This window comes from Botryllus schlosseri, chromosome 5 (genome assembly GCF_051294905.1).
Source record: "Botryllus schlosseri isolate E-star chromosome 5, Bs_hap1, whole genome shotgun sequence".
NCBI classification, from domain to species: domain Eukaryota; kingdom Metazoa; phylum Chordata; class Ascidiacea; order Stolidobranchia; family Styelidae; genus Botryllus; species Botryllus schlosseri.
The window spans coordinates 2,927,369-2,943,065 of record NC_137240.1 but is presented as its reverse complement, the minus strand read 5'-3'; the positions used below and the strand labels follow the sequence as shown (position 1 = coordinate 2,943,065).

At 40.3% G+C, this 15,697-nt stretch overlaps 2 protein-coding genes across 2 annotated transcripts in view; both read right to left on the bottom strand.

The window, feature by feature from the left end:
* LOC145438653 (protein mono-ADP-ribosyltransferase PARP14-like) overlaps window positions 1-15,697 on the bottom strand; it is a 362,844-nt gene that overhangs the window by 291,210 nt on the left and 55,937 nt on the right. The window lies entirely within an intron of this gene.
* Window positions 3,105-6,298, bottom strand: LOC145439967 (dehydrogenase/reductase SDR family member 12-like). The gene is made up of 3 exons (XM_080317636.1): window positions 5,588-6,298; window positions 3,994-4,209; window positions 3,105-3,308 (listed from the first exon to the last, which is right to left on the bottom strand). Exons 1-3 carry the CDS (start codon window positions 6,296-6,298, stop codon window positions 3,105-3,107), a joined length of 1,131 nt encoding a protein of 376 aa, XP_080173762.1.

The following is a 15,697-nucleotide window of genomic DNA, read 5'->3' as shown; positions in this document are numbered from 1 at the left end:
TGTGAATCAGTTTAAAGACACTTTCCTGTACCCAATTTACCTTTGACACTCTACCAATGGGTGAAAATCAGTCAAATACACCAATTCTTGTGGAGATATATCCCAATTCCCAGGGATGCAGCGGTTTATGAATTCGTGTACCCCCTCGACAAATCTGAAAAAGGTGGTACACTAACTAAACAGAACCCACTCCTGGGATATATATACAGGAGATTTGGTGTATTTACCTCGTTTTCACGCATTGGAATAGGTGTGAAAGCATAATTTGGTACTTGAAAATTAATTTTACCTGATTTACAGTCCACGCTTAGTGGACATCGCATATATAAACTCATTTTTGCCATGGGTTTACAGCAGGGGCTCCCAAACTGTTTTATGGTCGCGGCCCCAAATTTCGATTCGAAATGTTCCACGACCCCACCTCTCAATTTGGCGTGCTGATTCCTAAAAACTATTCAGCACCTTCGCTACGTCCATCCCTATTCACGTTTATGTGGGAAAGGTGGCGTCTATGTCCACAGTAATTGCAATTATGAACTCGTCCACCCCCGTCCTTAGATTAGGAACCTCAAGCTGGACTACAGTAACGTATTTATAGGTCTTTTAAAATGATTTCTATCTATAACCCATCGAAGTAGTCCAGTATTGATACGTGAAATTCTGCGTCACGCGAAATTCAGATGATGATCGATAACTTATTCGACCGCGCAGTGCGCGTGTGTCCTGTGCATGTAATATGCTGTCAACACATAGCGCTACAGGTCACTTGTAATTTTCCCGGAAGGAACAATGACCGTCCTATTGACTTCTATGCTCTTGACACTTTATTCTTCATACTAATGGTCAGACACAAACCTTACGTTATAGTAGGTGGCGTTTTAAAATGGCTTTTCGACCTGGTTTACAATGTAGGAAGCCCCGTTTGGCTTCATCCAACACGAATGTATTTGCGATGGCCAACACGTAATTCGTGAAAAAGGTAATTCAATTGGACGTAAAACAGAATTTGTTTGGTTTCAACTTACATATACTTTGACGATTAAAACCCTGTCTAATACGTAATTAACGATTCAAGTTCCAGTGACCTGTATTAGGGGATCTGTGAATATGATTTCCTTCTGTAAATTGGACCTTTTGTTACTTATGCATCTCTTTCATTTCATCTGCGGCCGTACGATTGAATTGCATAACGATTTTTATGACCCATGCATCACGTGATATTCGGCACGCATTGGAGTCAAGCGAAACTGGCGGTAGCCACTTGATATTGCACGATTCTTCACCAGTTCCTTTAGAGATAACTAATCTACGGATAGATGTACAGACATGCACATTGCGCAATGCATGGTTGCACGGTTGGCAACCAAACAAGGTTAAGATATCGGCATTGGTGCGAACAAACGGAGCGCCGCAACAGCTCAATGTTTGGTCATCGTGTTAAAGGGAAAACTACTTCGGAAATTGAAAAAAAACAAAAATGTTTTTTGTTTGTTAATATTTGTTCTATTAGCTGTCATCTTTGATTTACCCTTGTGAATTTTTTCACTTGATACCGCTTGTTGGGACAAAAAACCTTTCATCTAGTTCATTAGGATGATTTGAATCCCTATAAAGTGTTCTCGGAGGACGCCCAAATGTCCTCTTTTTTGAGAATTTTGGTTAAATATAGGGTAAAATTGGACTGAGCTACAGTAAACCATCACTGAAGTAACACTCCGACGGCTATTTCGGGAGTTGAGCCGGAAAGTTGACCTTTGTTTTTTAGTCAACCAACCACAAAGTCGGGAAAAATTTACCATTTTCCGGATTTTACTGCAGTATTGTAAGTCTGAGGATTGTGAAAAAGTGTCCTCTTTCCAGATTTCCAAAATATGGTAACCCTACTATAAAGAGCATCACAAAATCCAGTGAAAGTTGAAAAAACCTTGATCATTCACGACCAATTTTCTATAAGAGTTAGTAGGACGTCCACCAAAACACCTTCAGCCTAAATTTCAGAAAGATTGCCACACAGACGTTTTCAACTTATGGGTGTTTGACTTATTTTCCAATTCTGGGGTGGTCTCTCCTTTATGGTGCAACTTTTAGGTGCCCTGACTAGATAACAATTTATCTTTTACAATCAGTGCGACAGTAGGGTCCGTTGGAGACGGTACTTGTTAGGTTTTGCGCTCAGTCGCGAGCTATAACAGTACCGTTTAAAGTCTAAAAATACCTCAAACTGCTGGCAACATACGGTTGCTCGACCGTGCAGTCGCGTGTTTCGCATCTAGTCGCCGGTTAGTTATCTATGATTCCTTACTCTGATCTTCAGTATTCGTCTGATCTTGCGCTTCATCCCATTTACCCTGTGATTATGCTTACTAATTTATATGTATAATACATTTTATGTCTTTTGAGTGTTTTTGTTTTACCGATCGGGTAATCATAACGTGATATTGACAATATGAGTTCTACTTGACACTGGTCCGACTGATATTGTGAAGGAAATGCGGATCAAGGTTTTTTATTACACCGGTTAATCCTAGCGGCCATATTTCAACTAGTAGCAACATTTCAGCCTTTCCAAATCAGACTAGAATTAGAATTCAAGCTACACAGTTTTTACCAAATTGGATTAGAATTAGAACTAACTGAATTCGGAAAACTTGGTAATTGAAGTAAATTCCGTATTACAAAGAAATACAACAATAATCAAACTCAGTTTATAACAAATCAGATCATTCTCATGAGTACGAGAACGGGAAACATCTGTACTTCATGCTTCGCTCATTCCGTACTATACTGGTATACTGTAGCATTTTCAGGGAAACCAGAAATTAGACTAAAATTAAAATGAGTGCGTAGAAACATCACTAATTAGATTTACGGCACTTCGCTCTAATTAGTCTCAGCCCGTTTCGGCGCCATACGAAGCTTATGAGAAGTCGTGGATTACCTTCATGTACGACCCTTATTTATTTCAAACGCGTTGCATATCTACATATATAGTCCTACGGCGTAGAACTCATATCGTTTGCTATTCTCTTCATGTACCAGAGACGATGATGTATTCCAAGAGCTTACTCTCTCTTGCTCACACACTTGTTTGTAACGTTTCCCGCTCATGAAGCGACTGTGCTGCTCTGCGCTGGTTCGTCGGTACTATAAATTTCATCATCAGGAATCTCGTCATTGAAGTCCATAAGAACCGTGTCCGGGTACCATTCTGCAGTTAGGTTGTTGAGATATGTGATAAGAGCTTTGCCTGCTGTCGGTGATTCTCGGTACCTTCCTCTTGGAAGGTGCTTGCCAGCTGGTTTTCTGTCCTGAAAGGAACCGAACGCCCTTGTTACAAGGGCGATGATTCCAAAATCATGGGTCGTGATTATGTTCTATGAAGCACGATGTCATTTCGATGAAATGCAGGTTAGCAAGCACATCGCGATGGAGCGAATAGACTTACATACAGAGGTAGTTATAGTAATGGAGTTCATTCAGTTTTTCCAAGTATTCAAGTTGGTTCATTTGATTATATTTTACAATACTTCCACTTCTATAGTTCGAGGCTAAACTGCTTACTGTTATGCTTTTGATAGCGTAAAGTAGTTATAAATCCTATACGTGGCTACGTGCATATACCTGCCGACGTCCCTACGTACAAGCCCCATTTGGATTAATACGTTGTATTTGATTTATACCTCGGTGTAAGACTGCGGTCGTGTGCCACAGGTGTATGTTCACATTTCACACCCGTATATCACGGGTGGTCCAAGGTTGTGAATACACACTTTTTTTCGCTGAGTGTGTAGCCCAACTCTTCTCGTTGAGGTCACGAATTGATTTCAAACTAAGATGATGCTAGACCCGATGATAGGCCAACATTCAGACGGATCTCTAACAAAGTTTATTATTCTAAAATATCGATTAGGTGTTGCACAGTCAAATTGACTGAAGTTACCAAAACGAACCACTACTCAAACAGACCAAACTTAATCAACAAATCGATCTTACCAAATAAAAGGCCCCGCTTTCGTAATACAGCCCCATCTCAGCAATCGCTATCCACAACGCAGTATCAGCCCCTTCCCGGGCGGTGCGCAGTCTGTTACGTAGCAAATAGTGAATGACAGGAAACTGCCTCGTGATAGGCGAGTCCACCCAGCCAGGATCGACAGACGAATAGTGAACGGATGGAGTCATGTTTGCCATCAGCGAGGCGATTTCGATCTGCAAGTGCACTTTCTTAGTCAACTCTCAATACTTCTCACGCGATTGTTTATTGCAGAGGTGTCCCAACTGCAGCCTGTGGGGCAGAGTCTGACGACTAAAAAATTTACAGCTTTACCAAATTAGGTAAGAAATTATAGTTACACATTTTTCCACATTAGATTAGAATTACTGAATTCGCGGAAATTTCGAAATTGAATAAAGTTCAGTTCATATCAAATCGGAGCTCCGAGAAAGTACCAGTACTTCGTTACTGACCACCTCTGCCCCGAGTCTGGTATTAATTGCAATGGTTCTAGTCGAGTACCGGGAGTGTGAGTCGATGTTTTCAAGTGACGAAAATAGTCAAAATACACGCCTCCACATCAGGAACAATATTTTATCAACGGAAAATATATTTTGATACAGAACGTCTGCCGTTAAAAGCCTCGAAACCGCGGTTAGTCGTATCTACCAAGGGGGCCAGGCTGTGCGTCCAATACATCACTGCTCAAAAGATTCGGTGTCATAAACATAAAAGATAGGCGGAAACTAGAAATTGCCAAGTTTATGTATCAGTTCCACTGCGGCCAATGCCCCGAAAATTTTAATGGCTTCGATACCTCGGAATCAAAAGCGCAAAAGTACTACACACGCGAGTCCTCGCCGTCTAGCTATCATACGGTCGACAGGAAAGATCATCGCTCTATCAAATATGCCGAACCTGATTTTTGGAACAGTCTCGCCGGCTATCAGACAGTCATCGAGCATGTCCACATTCAAGTCGCGATACAAGCAATTTCTACTGAATCAATACTAGTCAGCCCTCAAGTTTGCCGGACCACGGCCTGACATATCGATCTCGCCTTCCGTTACATGCCACCTCATTTTGTCGCTTGTTTTTTGGGTTATCTTCTTTTACTTTTCATTCAGTGTGCAATGTGCCTATAGGCCCTGGTGGGTGTCTGATTTCAAAGACTACTCCAAGTCGTTTCGACACCCTCCTATCTTGTCATTGTATCGCAGTCTTGTATGTGGTGTTTTGAATTGATGAAAATTCTTAATAAACTGAATTGAACTAAATTATAAATAATGTTGTACTAATTAGCTACTATTATTCATGGAATGACATTATCTGTCAAATAATGATCGACCTTATTCACAATGACCACAAAGCGCTACTAAATGATATTAAAATATGACCTTCTTGGGTAACTGACATCATGGCGACCGCACAATAGGTATACTATACAATATATAAACAATCAATATGGTGTCGCAAATGTCGAAACAGCAATGACTGATAGGGACTAGGCCATTAGGGTAAATCTCGCAAGGTGGCGTACAAGAGTGAATCCTTCACAAACATTATTTAGCAAAGTTTCAAAATTACGTATACCTGTTGTCGCTTTTGAGCGAAGAATGTAGATTCGTGGTAATACTTCCCATACTCCAAATCTGGCGGCCTCCACATTAAGTTGTGAATCACGCCAGTGCCGGACGAAATCATAATCACTCTCGGCTGAGCCGAATATTTCAACACCGGTAGCAGCTGCGTTGTCAGCATATAGTTACTCATCACATTTACAATGAAGTCAGGATCCAAGTCTTCCGATGTTAAATTTCTATTAGGGTTGTAAGCGCTGGCAGCGTGAACTAGCACATCAAGTTTTCGATGTTGGCTCAAAAAGCCAGAAGCGAAATCATGTATATTGCTAATCAACGACAAGTCGACACTGTGGCAGTGTATGTCATCATTACCGCTTTCCGGTACGATTTCGTGTTTCACTGTTTGGCAAAGCGTATCGTTCCTGCAAACCATATGAACTGTTCCACCCCGTTTTGCTAATTCCAGTGATAAATAACTCCCGAGTGTACCGGTAGCGCCAGTAATCATGAAGATTTTTCCGGTCACGTCAACGTCCAAGTCAGACGCTTCAAAATACTTTTGGTTATCAAGGTATCCATCGAGTAGCGATTCTTGACTTTTGGTCAGTAAATAGAGGATTATTCTCCAGTAATAAAACACGTCGAAAACGCACGTTATGGCGTATGCAGCGGCTAAAACACTCAACACAGTTACGTCTCCTTTATCCAGAGGACCTATCATCTGGTAACGTAATATAGCCTTAAGAGCATGGCTGCAATACCGGACCCAGTGCTCACACTTAAATTTTAAATTGATACCGGTGTGGGGTGTGGGCCTACTGAGCCATGGCTCAAACTACCAATAAACAATTTTAGCAAATGATCTCCAAATCCAATATCTAGACCAGTGGTTCTCAACCTTGCCTCCAGCGCCCCCCAAGGGGCGCTGGCGATTTTGAAGGGGCGGAAACGCTCAGGGGGCGATATGGGGGGCGCTGGGCTCAGGGGGGCGGTATGGGGGCGCTGGAGAAAAATGGCTTCGCAGTAGATGATGTGGTGGTAGGACATATCCTTAATGAGTATTTAGAGCAAATTAACACCGAAAACTTCGTTATATATAGCCTACAAAAGACATATAGGTTTAATTGTCCATGGGTGCCGAATGTTCCTGTCTTGGCATTCTGAACCCCAGAAGACGAATTCCATCTGGCAGGGAAAAATTATATGCCAGTGAAGAAATACCAATTTGAAATCGTGTGCGTCTTTTAGTCTAGTACGATTGGGCGACAGGGATATGTAAAACTAGATATTCCTGTTCGGCGATATCCCTGTTGGGCGATTCTATATTTTTTGATATAGCAGACAGGAGGTCACGAAATAACATCATGCAACGAAGTCATACCAACGGGCTCGCCCGCCCGAATATGTTTAATGATTAGTTACGGGCCCTACAGTTTCCAAGACACCTCACAATGTTCGATCTAAGTTTTGATGAGTCTGCGCACACTCAACAACTCACTGCGCAGACCCTTGTACAACAGTGCGTAACGACTAACAAAAGGTCATCATAACTTTACGTGAGCATAGAGAGGATAAAAATTGATCTCAATATAGATGCAATTCCCGATCATATTGACCAATTCGGTCATTAATTAGTGAAATTTTTCGCGCTTCGCGCGTCTAGGCGAGAATAGCTGCCTTAGTAAATGGACACCCAATGTAGATGACTAGTATCAGAAAATAGCGTATCGCGGAATGGGGGGCCCAAAACCAAAGTTTTTTGGGGGGGGCTGACGAAGTGCTGTTACGGCCCTGGTAACGAATTAATTGTACCTACTTGCACGCCCGAATATGTTTAATTATTAATTACGTGCCATTTATTTTCCCATACAACAGCTCACTCAGCGCTACTGGTAAATCTGATTACGTGGGCTGAGAGGATAAAAAGTTTATAGCGACTTATATATGTAATACCACCTATTCATTCATGCATTATAGAAAATTTTGGTACCTAGGGCGACCAAGCCACACAAACTCTGCTGAACATCGAAATCACGCTACGGGGTTCTTGGGGGCGAAGCCCTTGGAAGTTGGTTTATCACGCTATGGGTGCGCAAGGCAATCGTTTTAGGGGGTTGACGAAGTGCTGTTACGGCCCTCCCTCTTACTCATTGTCTTTATTACATTCCTTACAATATGAGGTTGGGGGGCGCTGGAGCACGATAATTTTTGAAAGGGGGCGCTGGAGGAAAAAAGGTTAAGAATCACTGATCTAGACATATCGTGATACAGGCAAATTAGTGATATGAAATCCTAATACAACGGTCAAATGAGTCGACTGACACCACGCATTATGCAGAGACGTTGAGCTCATTTTGTAAGAATCTATACACTTGCTTCGATGACTATATGCAAGTATGTATACAGCTTGCAGTACAGAGTATAATACCATGTTTGACATGATTGTTTTTACAACCCGTTCAGAAAAGCCTTCGATAGTATATTGAAATAGAAGATTTCGGTAGAATACTAGAACCAAAAGAAGTAACAAAGGTTTGGGTAGCACATGGACCCAGGATATTATAAGAATAATCATAATATAATAGAAGCATATTTAAAAGCATTGGTACTACATTGACATTGGGATCATGAAAAGCACCTCCGTAGAAACAGCATAGGAATTCCAAACTCTGACAATTGTCTGTATACTGTATAGCTATTATGTTGTACCAACCTATATTTTGGGCGGTTGTACAGTAGAACACGTCAAAATGGCAATATTGTCACATAATTTTGTTTGCGAACATCTTTAAAATAGAAGCCTGCTACGGCTGACACGTCTGCCCGCCACTCTGTCTCACTTACTATATCTTTCTTAATTACTGCGGTGGAAAATAACTGTCGCAATTGGACTTCCAATGTATCGAAAGGTCGACAATCGACATATATACGTTACCACTAACCATACCACATATCGTACGACCGCATTCTAGTCTGTTTACATGCTGCAGCACGTTCTTTTGCTAAGAGTAACACGCTCAATGCAGCCAAATTCGTAGCCACGTTTCCTTCTTAGTACGGCAGAAATGTCAAACAACAATATTCCTCAATTGATGAGTCTTTCCGGAGCCACATCCATTTCCTCTACACGAGAACCAGCCAGCAGTTGTTTTATATCGTAAATGTTGTGATAAAATTTGAAGTGTATTCTCGCAGGCTCACAAGTATCTAGAACAGTATGTGTTATTGATCAACTGACGATTGGTCAGGTCTACATGCTGTCTAGTGTCTTCAGTCTACATGCATGTCGTTGTAAGAAATCTCATCATTGCCAACAATGATATAAATCAGTTGCCGTCGGTGTGGCACTATTCTTCACAAGGCAGTGTTTCGACGATGAAATCAGAGTATATACCACATAAATGACGTCATACTTTGCCTTTTTGGTTTTGCTTTTAAATCTGTTTAAATCCCTTTAGTGTGCCGATAACTCTTGAAAAGAGGCACCCGAAAAGTCTTCGAGTTTAATAAATATACTGCTACAATGGATGTTGTATTGAAAGCTATATTCAAGTTCTGTACCACGAACCAGCTATATAAATGATGTTCTTCGTTCCGCATACGTGTCACATTAAATAGCCCACATGTTTTTGCAATGCAAATTATATCGCTTGCTGCCAACACACAATATTTAAGTCGATTCCCCACTACCACCTAAGCAGGGAAACATCGGCACGGGTATGTTATAGTCATTTAAGATTGTATTTCGTTGAGATTGTAATTAAATTATGCCTGGCCATAACCCTAAGAATAACTTGTATCGCGTGGTGATAAATGTGGAGTAAATTATAAAGCGGTTAGCGACCGGTTGACCTGGAACAATACGAACCTTCAATTAACCTTATCATAAAAGACTAATGAAATTAAGAGATAAGTTAGATCGATACTGAGCCAAATAATTCGAATAATTCATAACAATAATATTGAGATATACATACACTGATTGCACATCTTCGATTGTGCCTTCATTACAAGGTTCTGTTATACGAACAGTGAACACGCGACGGTTTGAAAAGTCATCCGTTGCGCAGTTTTTAATTAATCGTAAGTCCCAGTTTTCTATTATTACATTCCAACAAGGCCGAAATTTCCATTATTACAACCGGTAATCATGTGGTGCCGTCATTGTTGCATATCAATGGAGTGGTTACGCGTTGTTCGCGCACGGGGTACGCGCGTAAAATCACTTCAAAATTGAAACACAATGATCTAATCATGCCCTCGAATAACCGTGGACAATGTCAATCGCTACTTTTCAAAGGGCGAATTCGAGCTAGAATAGTTGGGTATTTCTGCTCATTGGGATTCTGTTGCAAGCCAGTGGTTGGTATGGAACAGTACTTCCCGTAACTGAGGGAGAAATGAGACTAAACCGTTTTGAGGTATAGTCTACAAACAGATTATAGTCTTTTTATCGGGGCTACACAACTAGCAGACTTCGTCATGAATCCGGACCTTATCTGTTTCAGCATTCACGTGCTTTTTGAACAAAACCAAATCCATTATCGTTGATTTGGAAAAAAACGGGCACGGCGAGTCAGAGTTTCATAGCAAAAACTTTCTAAACAATATATTTTACGTTTCTATGAGCAGTGAAAACATTCACCACTGCTCAGACTTTAAAAACTAGAAAATTTACACCTTTTCTAAATCGGATTAGAATTAGAATTATAGCTACAGTTTTACAGAATTGAATCAAGGGCAGTTTGTATTAAATCATTCTCACAAGCAAGATAAAGGACAAATGTACGTACACTACAGCAAGCTTGACTCGCTTCGCATTATACAGTTCTCCTGTAGCATTTTCAGAAGAAGGAAAAAACAGAGATTAGATCATAATTAAAATTGAAGCATATAGAAACATTTCATATATTAAATTAGAATTAGATTATCGGCATTTCACTCTTATTTGTATAATTAGACAACTAGAATTATATCGTTGTCCAAGTCTGACATTGCCTTCGACTCGCTCTCACCGAGATTCGGCAACTAGCAAGTATGAAAAGTGTCAATTCTTCCACTAGCTGTGGCCAACAGAACAATAAATACATTTCGGTTATTGCTTTTGCTAGAAGTACTTTACCGGGGTTTGTATATAATCATGCCGTATCGCATATTTTGTATGACTGTAAATTATTTCATGAGAGTTATGACGGACCTGAGCTGTAGTTGGATCTTTGCTAAAAATAGTCGTGAAGCACTGCTTGATATTATGGTGCTGTAAATCTTCATTCAGGGTCATTATGACGGCACATCATCTTCTCTGCTCTACAAATACACCGGAATCACGTTGGTCTGCCCGGACATGTCCGAACCTTCTCTCTGTTTTACTGAGTTAGTAATCAGGACTAGTGTAAAGACGTTTCGGTTAAGCACATTGACAGACAGTTAGCCTATTCACACGAAGGCAATGTCTCGTAACAATCGACGGAAAAGTATAATGTTGATACACGATGTGTGACGACAGCCAACTGGCCATTTCAATGCCGTTTATGACCCACGAAGAATGAAGTTACCTGTAATGGAACTAGTCGATTACACTACTTCAACTACTGTATTGTTGCAAGTCGATTTATCACTATCAGCATGTACGATATGGTCGGAGAATTTGGCCTCTATTGCGCCTTATGTAAGATATAAATGTATGGTTTTCAATGATGCGATGTTATTACATTATATGTATATTTGAAGAGCTTCTTGGAGGTACAGAACTTCAATATACAATTAAATAGTATATTCATATTGAAATGAACCCGAATATTTTCGGCTGACACTCTTCAGGGGTAATCGTCAGCAACTAGTATATGTATATGTATATGTATATGTAAAATGATATGTATATGGAAGTGCTATGTCAGCGGTTAGCGTTTCGAATTGTTATAATATTTCATGCGTAGGGCGGGTATTGGTTCTCGCAAACGTGCTTCGTTTTAAGGAGAGCAGCAAACAATGTAAAACGATGGGGTGCCGATTGTATAACGAGTATGAAATGGCGGGATGTTTACATCTTGTATAGCGAAGAGTACACTGTTATTTACCAGGAAAGAACTTGTCCTATCTTGCAGAATGCAGATACAGAACTATGAAAGAACAGCAGCCTAGCAAAATTTATGTAATGAAAATCTACAACTAACGGGTATTATCGGAATGACTGATTTGTGAAGTTGATGAACCTATTTCAAATGAAATCGATCTTTAACTAACTTGTAACGCATTCAATGTACGCTCGATTGGACAGCTGATGATCAATCGCCGACCAAAGCTGAATTGTACATTGGCACAATTATTACGACTGATCTGTCGATACATTTTGAGGTCGGTGATTATCAGCAGATGATTATTATCGGCTAATATAAGTCCGCATGGTATTGATTGATGGCGGCTTCAGGTCCTAATTTTTCAACAGTCGACAGTATCAAATGGGACCTTGGTACTGATTGTGCCATCTGCCCAAAAGCATGCGACATGTGTAGACTTTATACAAAGACGTTGACATTGCATTCAATATTTTGTCTCATTTCTTCGTAATCGCCCACAGAAAGTTCACAAATCAGTTACGGTATCAGAATGTGTAATGGTACTTCTGAAGTAGTTTGATCACTGTTTTGTACTCTCACTCGAGCGTCGGACCAATGTTTCTCAAGTCCTGTACAAACAGACTGGCGTTTCCAATGAATTATGTTATTCCCGGTTAGAAGATCGTTCGCTATGCAAACAAACTGACTAAGCCAGGTCTAACTGACAATTTTTCAAATCGGCACGGACTTGCCCGAGTCAATTTGACGTGCGAAAATCATTTTTTGATTCAATTCGATTGAGGATAGAGCTCAGTACAGTGCGAAGGCCCGATAGTTATTACATGAGATTGAAGGCAGCGTGTAGAAAATTAGGAATTCCAGATACAGTTAGTGACTTTGACTAGGCATTGTACTCAACAATACATCGATAGCTAGTTATTGCAGGCCGCGTGTGAAGTTATATTTCTAAGAAAGACTCTTTCAAATTTCTGGATTAGTTTGATCATGCTACGTAAATGTGATCGCATCGTCCAGCTGCTTATTGAAATGTCATCATCTGTCAGAGCGAATTTGCACTTGCTCGTTGTAGAATAACGTGAGCTTTGAGAAGTGTCCGCTTTCATAAAATATGATGTCTATAATGCCCAGCAACCAATATACCGTAGGTATAGATATGGGGATTTTTTAAAATTCAATAACAACTTGACTAATTTTTTAACTACATATTAATCAATTTGGGTGGATTGTGGTGGGTATCATGCTTACCTGTATATCGCATTTCGCTGAATTGCGTTTATGTTATATATGATATTGATGTGCACTGCTGATAAATAAAGATGATCTCTCTGTTTAATTCTAATACAAGAAAATGAAGTCGAAGCGAATCTATACCCTTTTCGACCCTTGCGGCGGTGAAGTCAGTAGGCTACATCAACCCAGCTCGATAATTAAATCACCAAGTCGAACATTCGAGCGATAAATCGTGGGTCTTACACAATCGTGTGCTTATACGGGATGAATAATTTTCACGACTAAAATCACTAGCTAGATTACCAATTGATTAGTCCTAAACTCCGTATATATTACGGGTAGTAATATTCCAATCCTACATCGAAGCAGGAGCTACTCATGTGCCAAGAATCTAGTTAGTAGAATGGTCGTAGGATTGGTGCACTTGACCTGACGATCAATATGAGTCCTTGAAACGTGAAGGGCACGATTTAGGTGTTCCTGTTTAGGGTTATGGGTCGTAACATTGTGATACTAGCGATGGACGCCGACACAATGAAAACTACAATTCGAATAGGGCCCTATTACTGTAGCATTTCAACAATAAACAACGGCACGAATTTGATATTGCCTGCACAATGGGTCTTCCTCGAATCTTGTTTAGATAGGCGGCGTTCGCCTTATCGCATTTCATTCCGCTTTACGACAATATGAAATTCCCAACCTTCGTAATGTTATGGCTACCGAATGGTTTTGGCGAGGCATAAAGTATCCGTGTTTTCAGGAACATGCTGGGTATATTCCAGCGTGTAGATGTGATACCATATAATATGGCGTATAGTACCCATATAGACTAAATTTACATTTGTACATAGCGCCATTGATTAGTTGGGGGAACTTCTGAGAAATGTGATTGTCTCTCAAGTTACGTGCATACGCATGGTATGTATAGTATATCATCATTGGAATTGGGATAGCTGAATTCCGAATCTATCATGGTAGTAACTGGATATAGGTCAGACGGATGTACGTAATTGGATTTTGTAATATCTGAGTTATGAAGATGCGTAATGCGTATGCAATGAATATGCCTTGGATTCTTTTGCCATTTCCGTGGGTTTGGTGTCTGAAGCAACATCGCAAAATGCTCTCAGCGATTCAACATGTAATCCTCTCTGCCAGAATTCTTTCAGCAATCTAGTAGATTAGCGACAACAGCTAGTTGAGTGGCCCTTCCCCGTGACTGGCACTTTGTGTCGAGGGTGCTGGAGTATCGGGGCATAATATTTTAGTACAGATACCAGCAATCGCAGACAGCTAAAACACTTGGTTGAAAAATGAGGTCGGTTCTAATATGCACACTCGCGAGGAAGGAATTTATTAATGAACATTGAACAAGCATGAAAATAGCTTTAAGTACATCGGTATGCAGATGGTCGCTCTTTGCAGTAGAGTAGTTTGTATCTTTTTGTTGTGCAAAATGTTTCTTTCTGATCGCATAAAAGCATATTAGACGTACTATCGCCTACAGAGTGAGCAATTATATCATCTATACCTCTGTGCGCTCGCGATTTGAGGAAATTCTAGCGAGAATTGCGACTAATCGTAGATTATAACTATCATCAAACGATATTGAACCTGGTGAATCGGAATCTGATTTCATGGCACACGTTTCCCAGCGCATGGTTAATTAATCCTCGTATTTTTTTTTTGTAATCGCGGCAACGCACCACAATATAACACACAGCGCACATTATTATCGCTGTCTCATGTTAGGGTTATAGCTGAAATCGATATTGGGAATACGAAAGGATGTTCAATCTTTGTTGCAACGTTGTCGGCACCTGCTTAATTCTGCAACGCAATTTCACGGTCGTTAACTGGCAGGTTTTACCCGCTTAGATTACTGTCGTTCAATGGATTGCGTATGGGGAAACGATCTCTCCGAAGGTACACATTTTCGCATGTAGAACAGCGTTTCGAGACTGTATTGCCGTGTTATAATTAGTTAAGAACATGCAAATAAGCAAATGTTTGACGCTATCTCAGATTTAACGAATATCAAAGTGACCGACGTCTCGATCATGCGGCAGCAGGGTCAAAAAGCAATCGCGTAGTTGAACTAGTATTAAACTACAAGCAACAAAAATTTACTATAGTCGTTACGATTCAATGATTACTTTCTACTTGCTCTATATCTGCATTGGGAGAGTGTACAGTCGGAGAGGCCATTCTGGAACTTCATGAGGTTATTCTGAATCATTGGTTGACATACAGCTTTGCACTTCATGCAGTGTGTTATGAAATTGTTCAGTTAGCGTTATACATCAGCGTCAGTGTGCTCCTGGTTATATATACCACCCACCCACGCAGGAAAGAATCGAAATTCCGCAACTGACCTATACAACACAAGTTAGGTAGGATCAATAGATATATTCTGGGAGAGTACTGACGTTGCTAATAGTGTGAGTCATTAAAGAATCTGCAGCAGACCACATCGACATTTACAGCTAATATAAACTGTCATGGAAGCAGCTACTTTGTTTAGTCCGATTTTATTCCACTTTAGTAGCTCAAGTTGACAAACGTTCAAATTAGCCAGTGTCGTAATAGTGAGCTTAAATCATGGGGTGTAATAATAGCGATACATTCAAAATAGCAAGTGTCATGATAGCGACACATTTTAAACCCGTGCTTCACAGTTCTAAATTGCGATCCACGGTGAGATATGACAAAACGAAAGAAAAACAAAATAATGAGAAGGAAAGAATATACTGTAAATATACACATTTCACAAGCAATATACTAGCAATTAGGGATGGTGTGAACGTGAG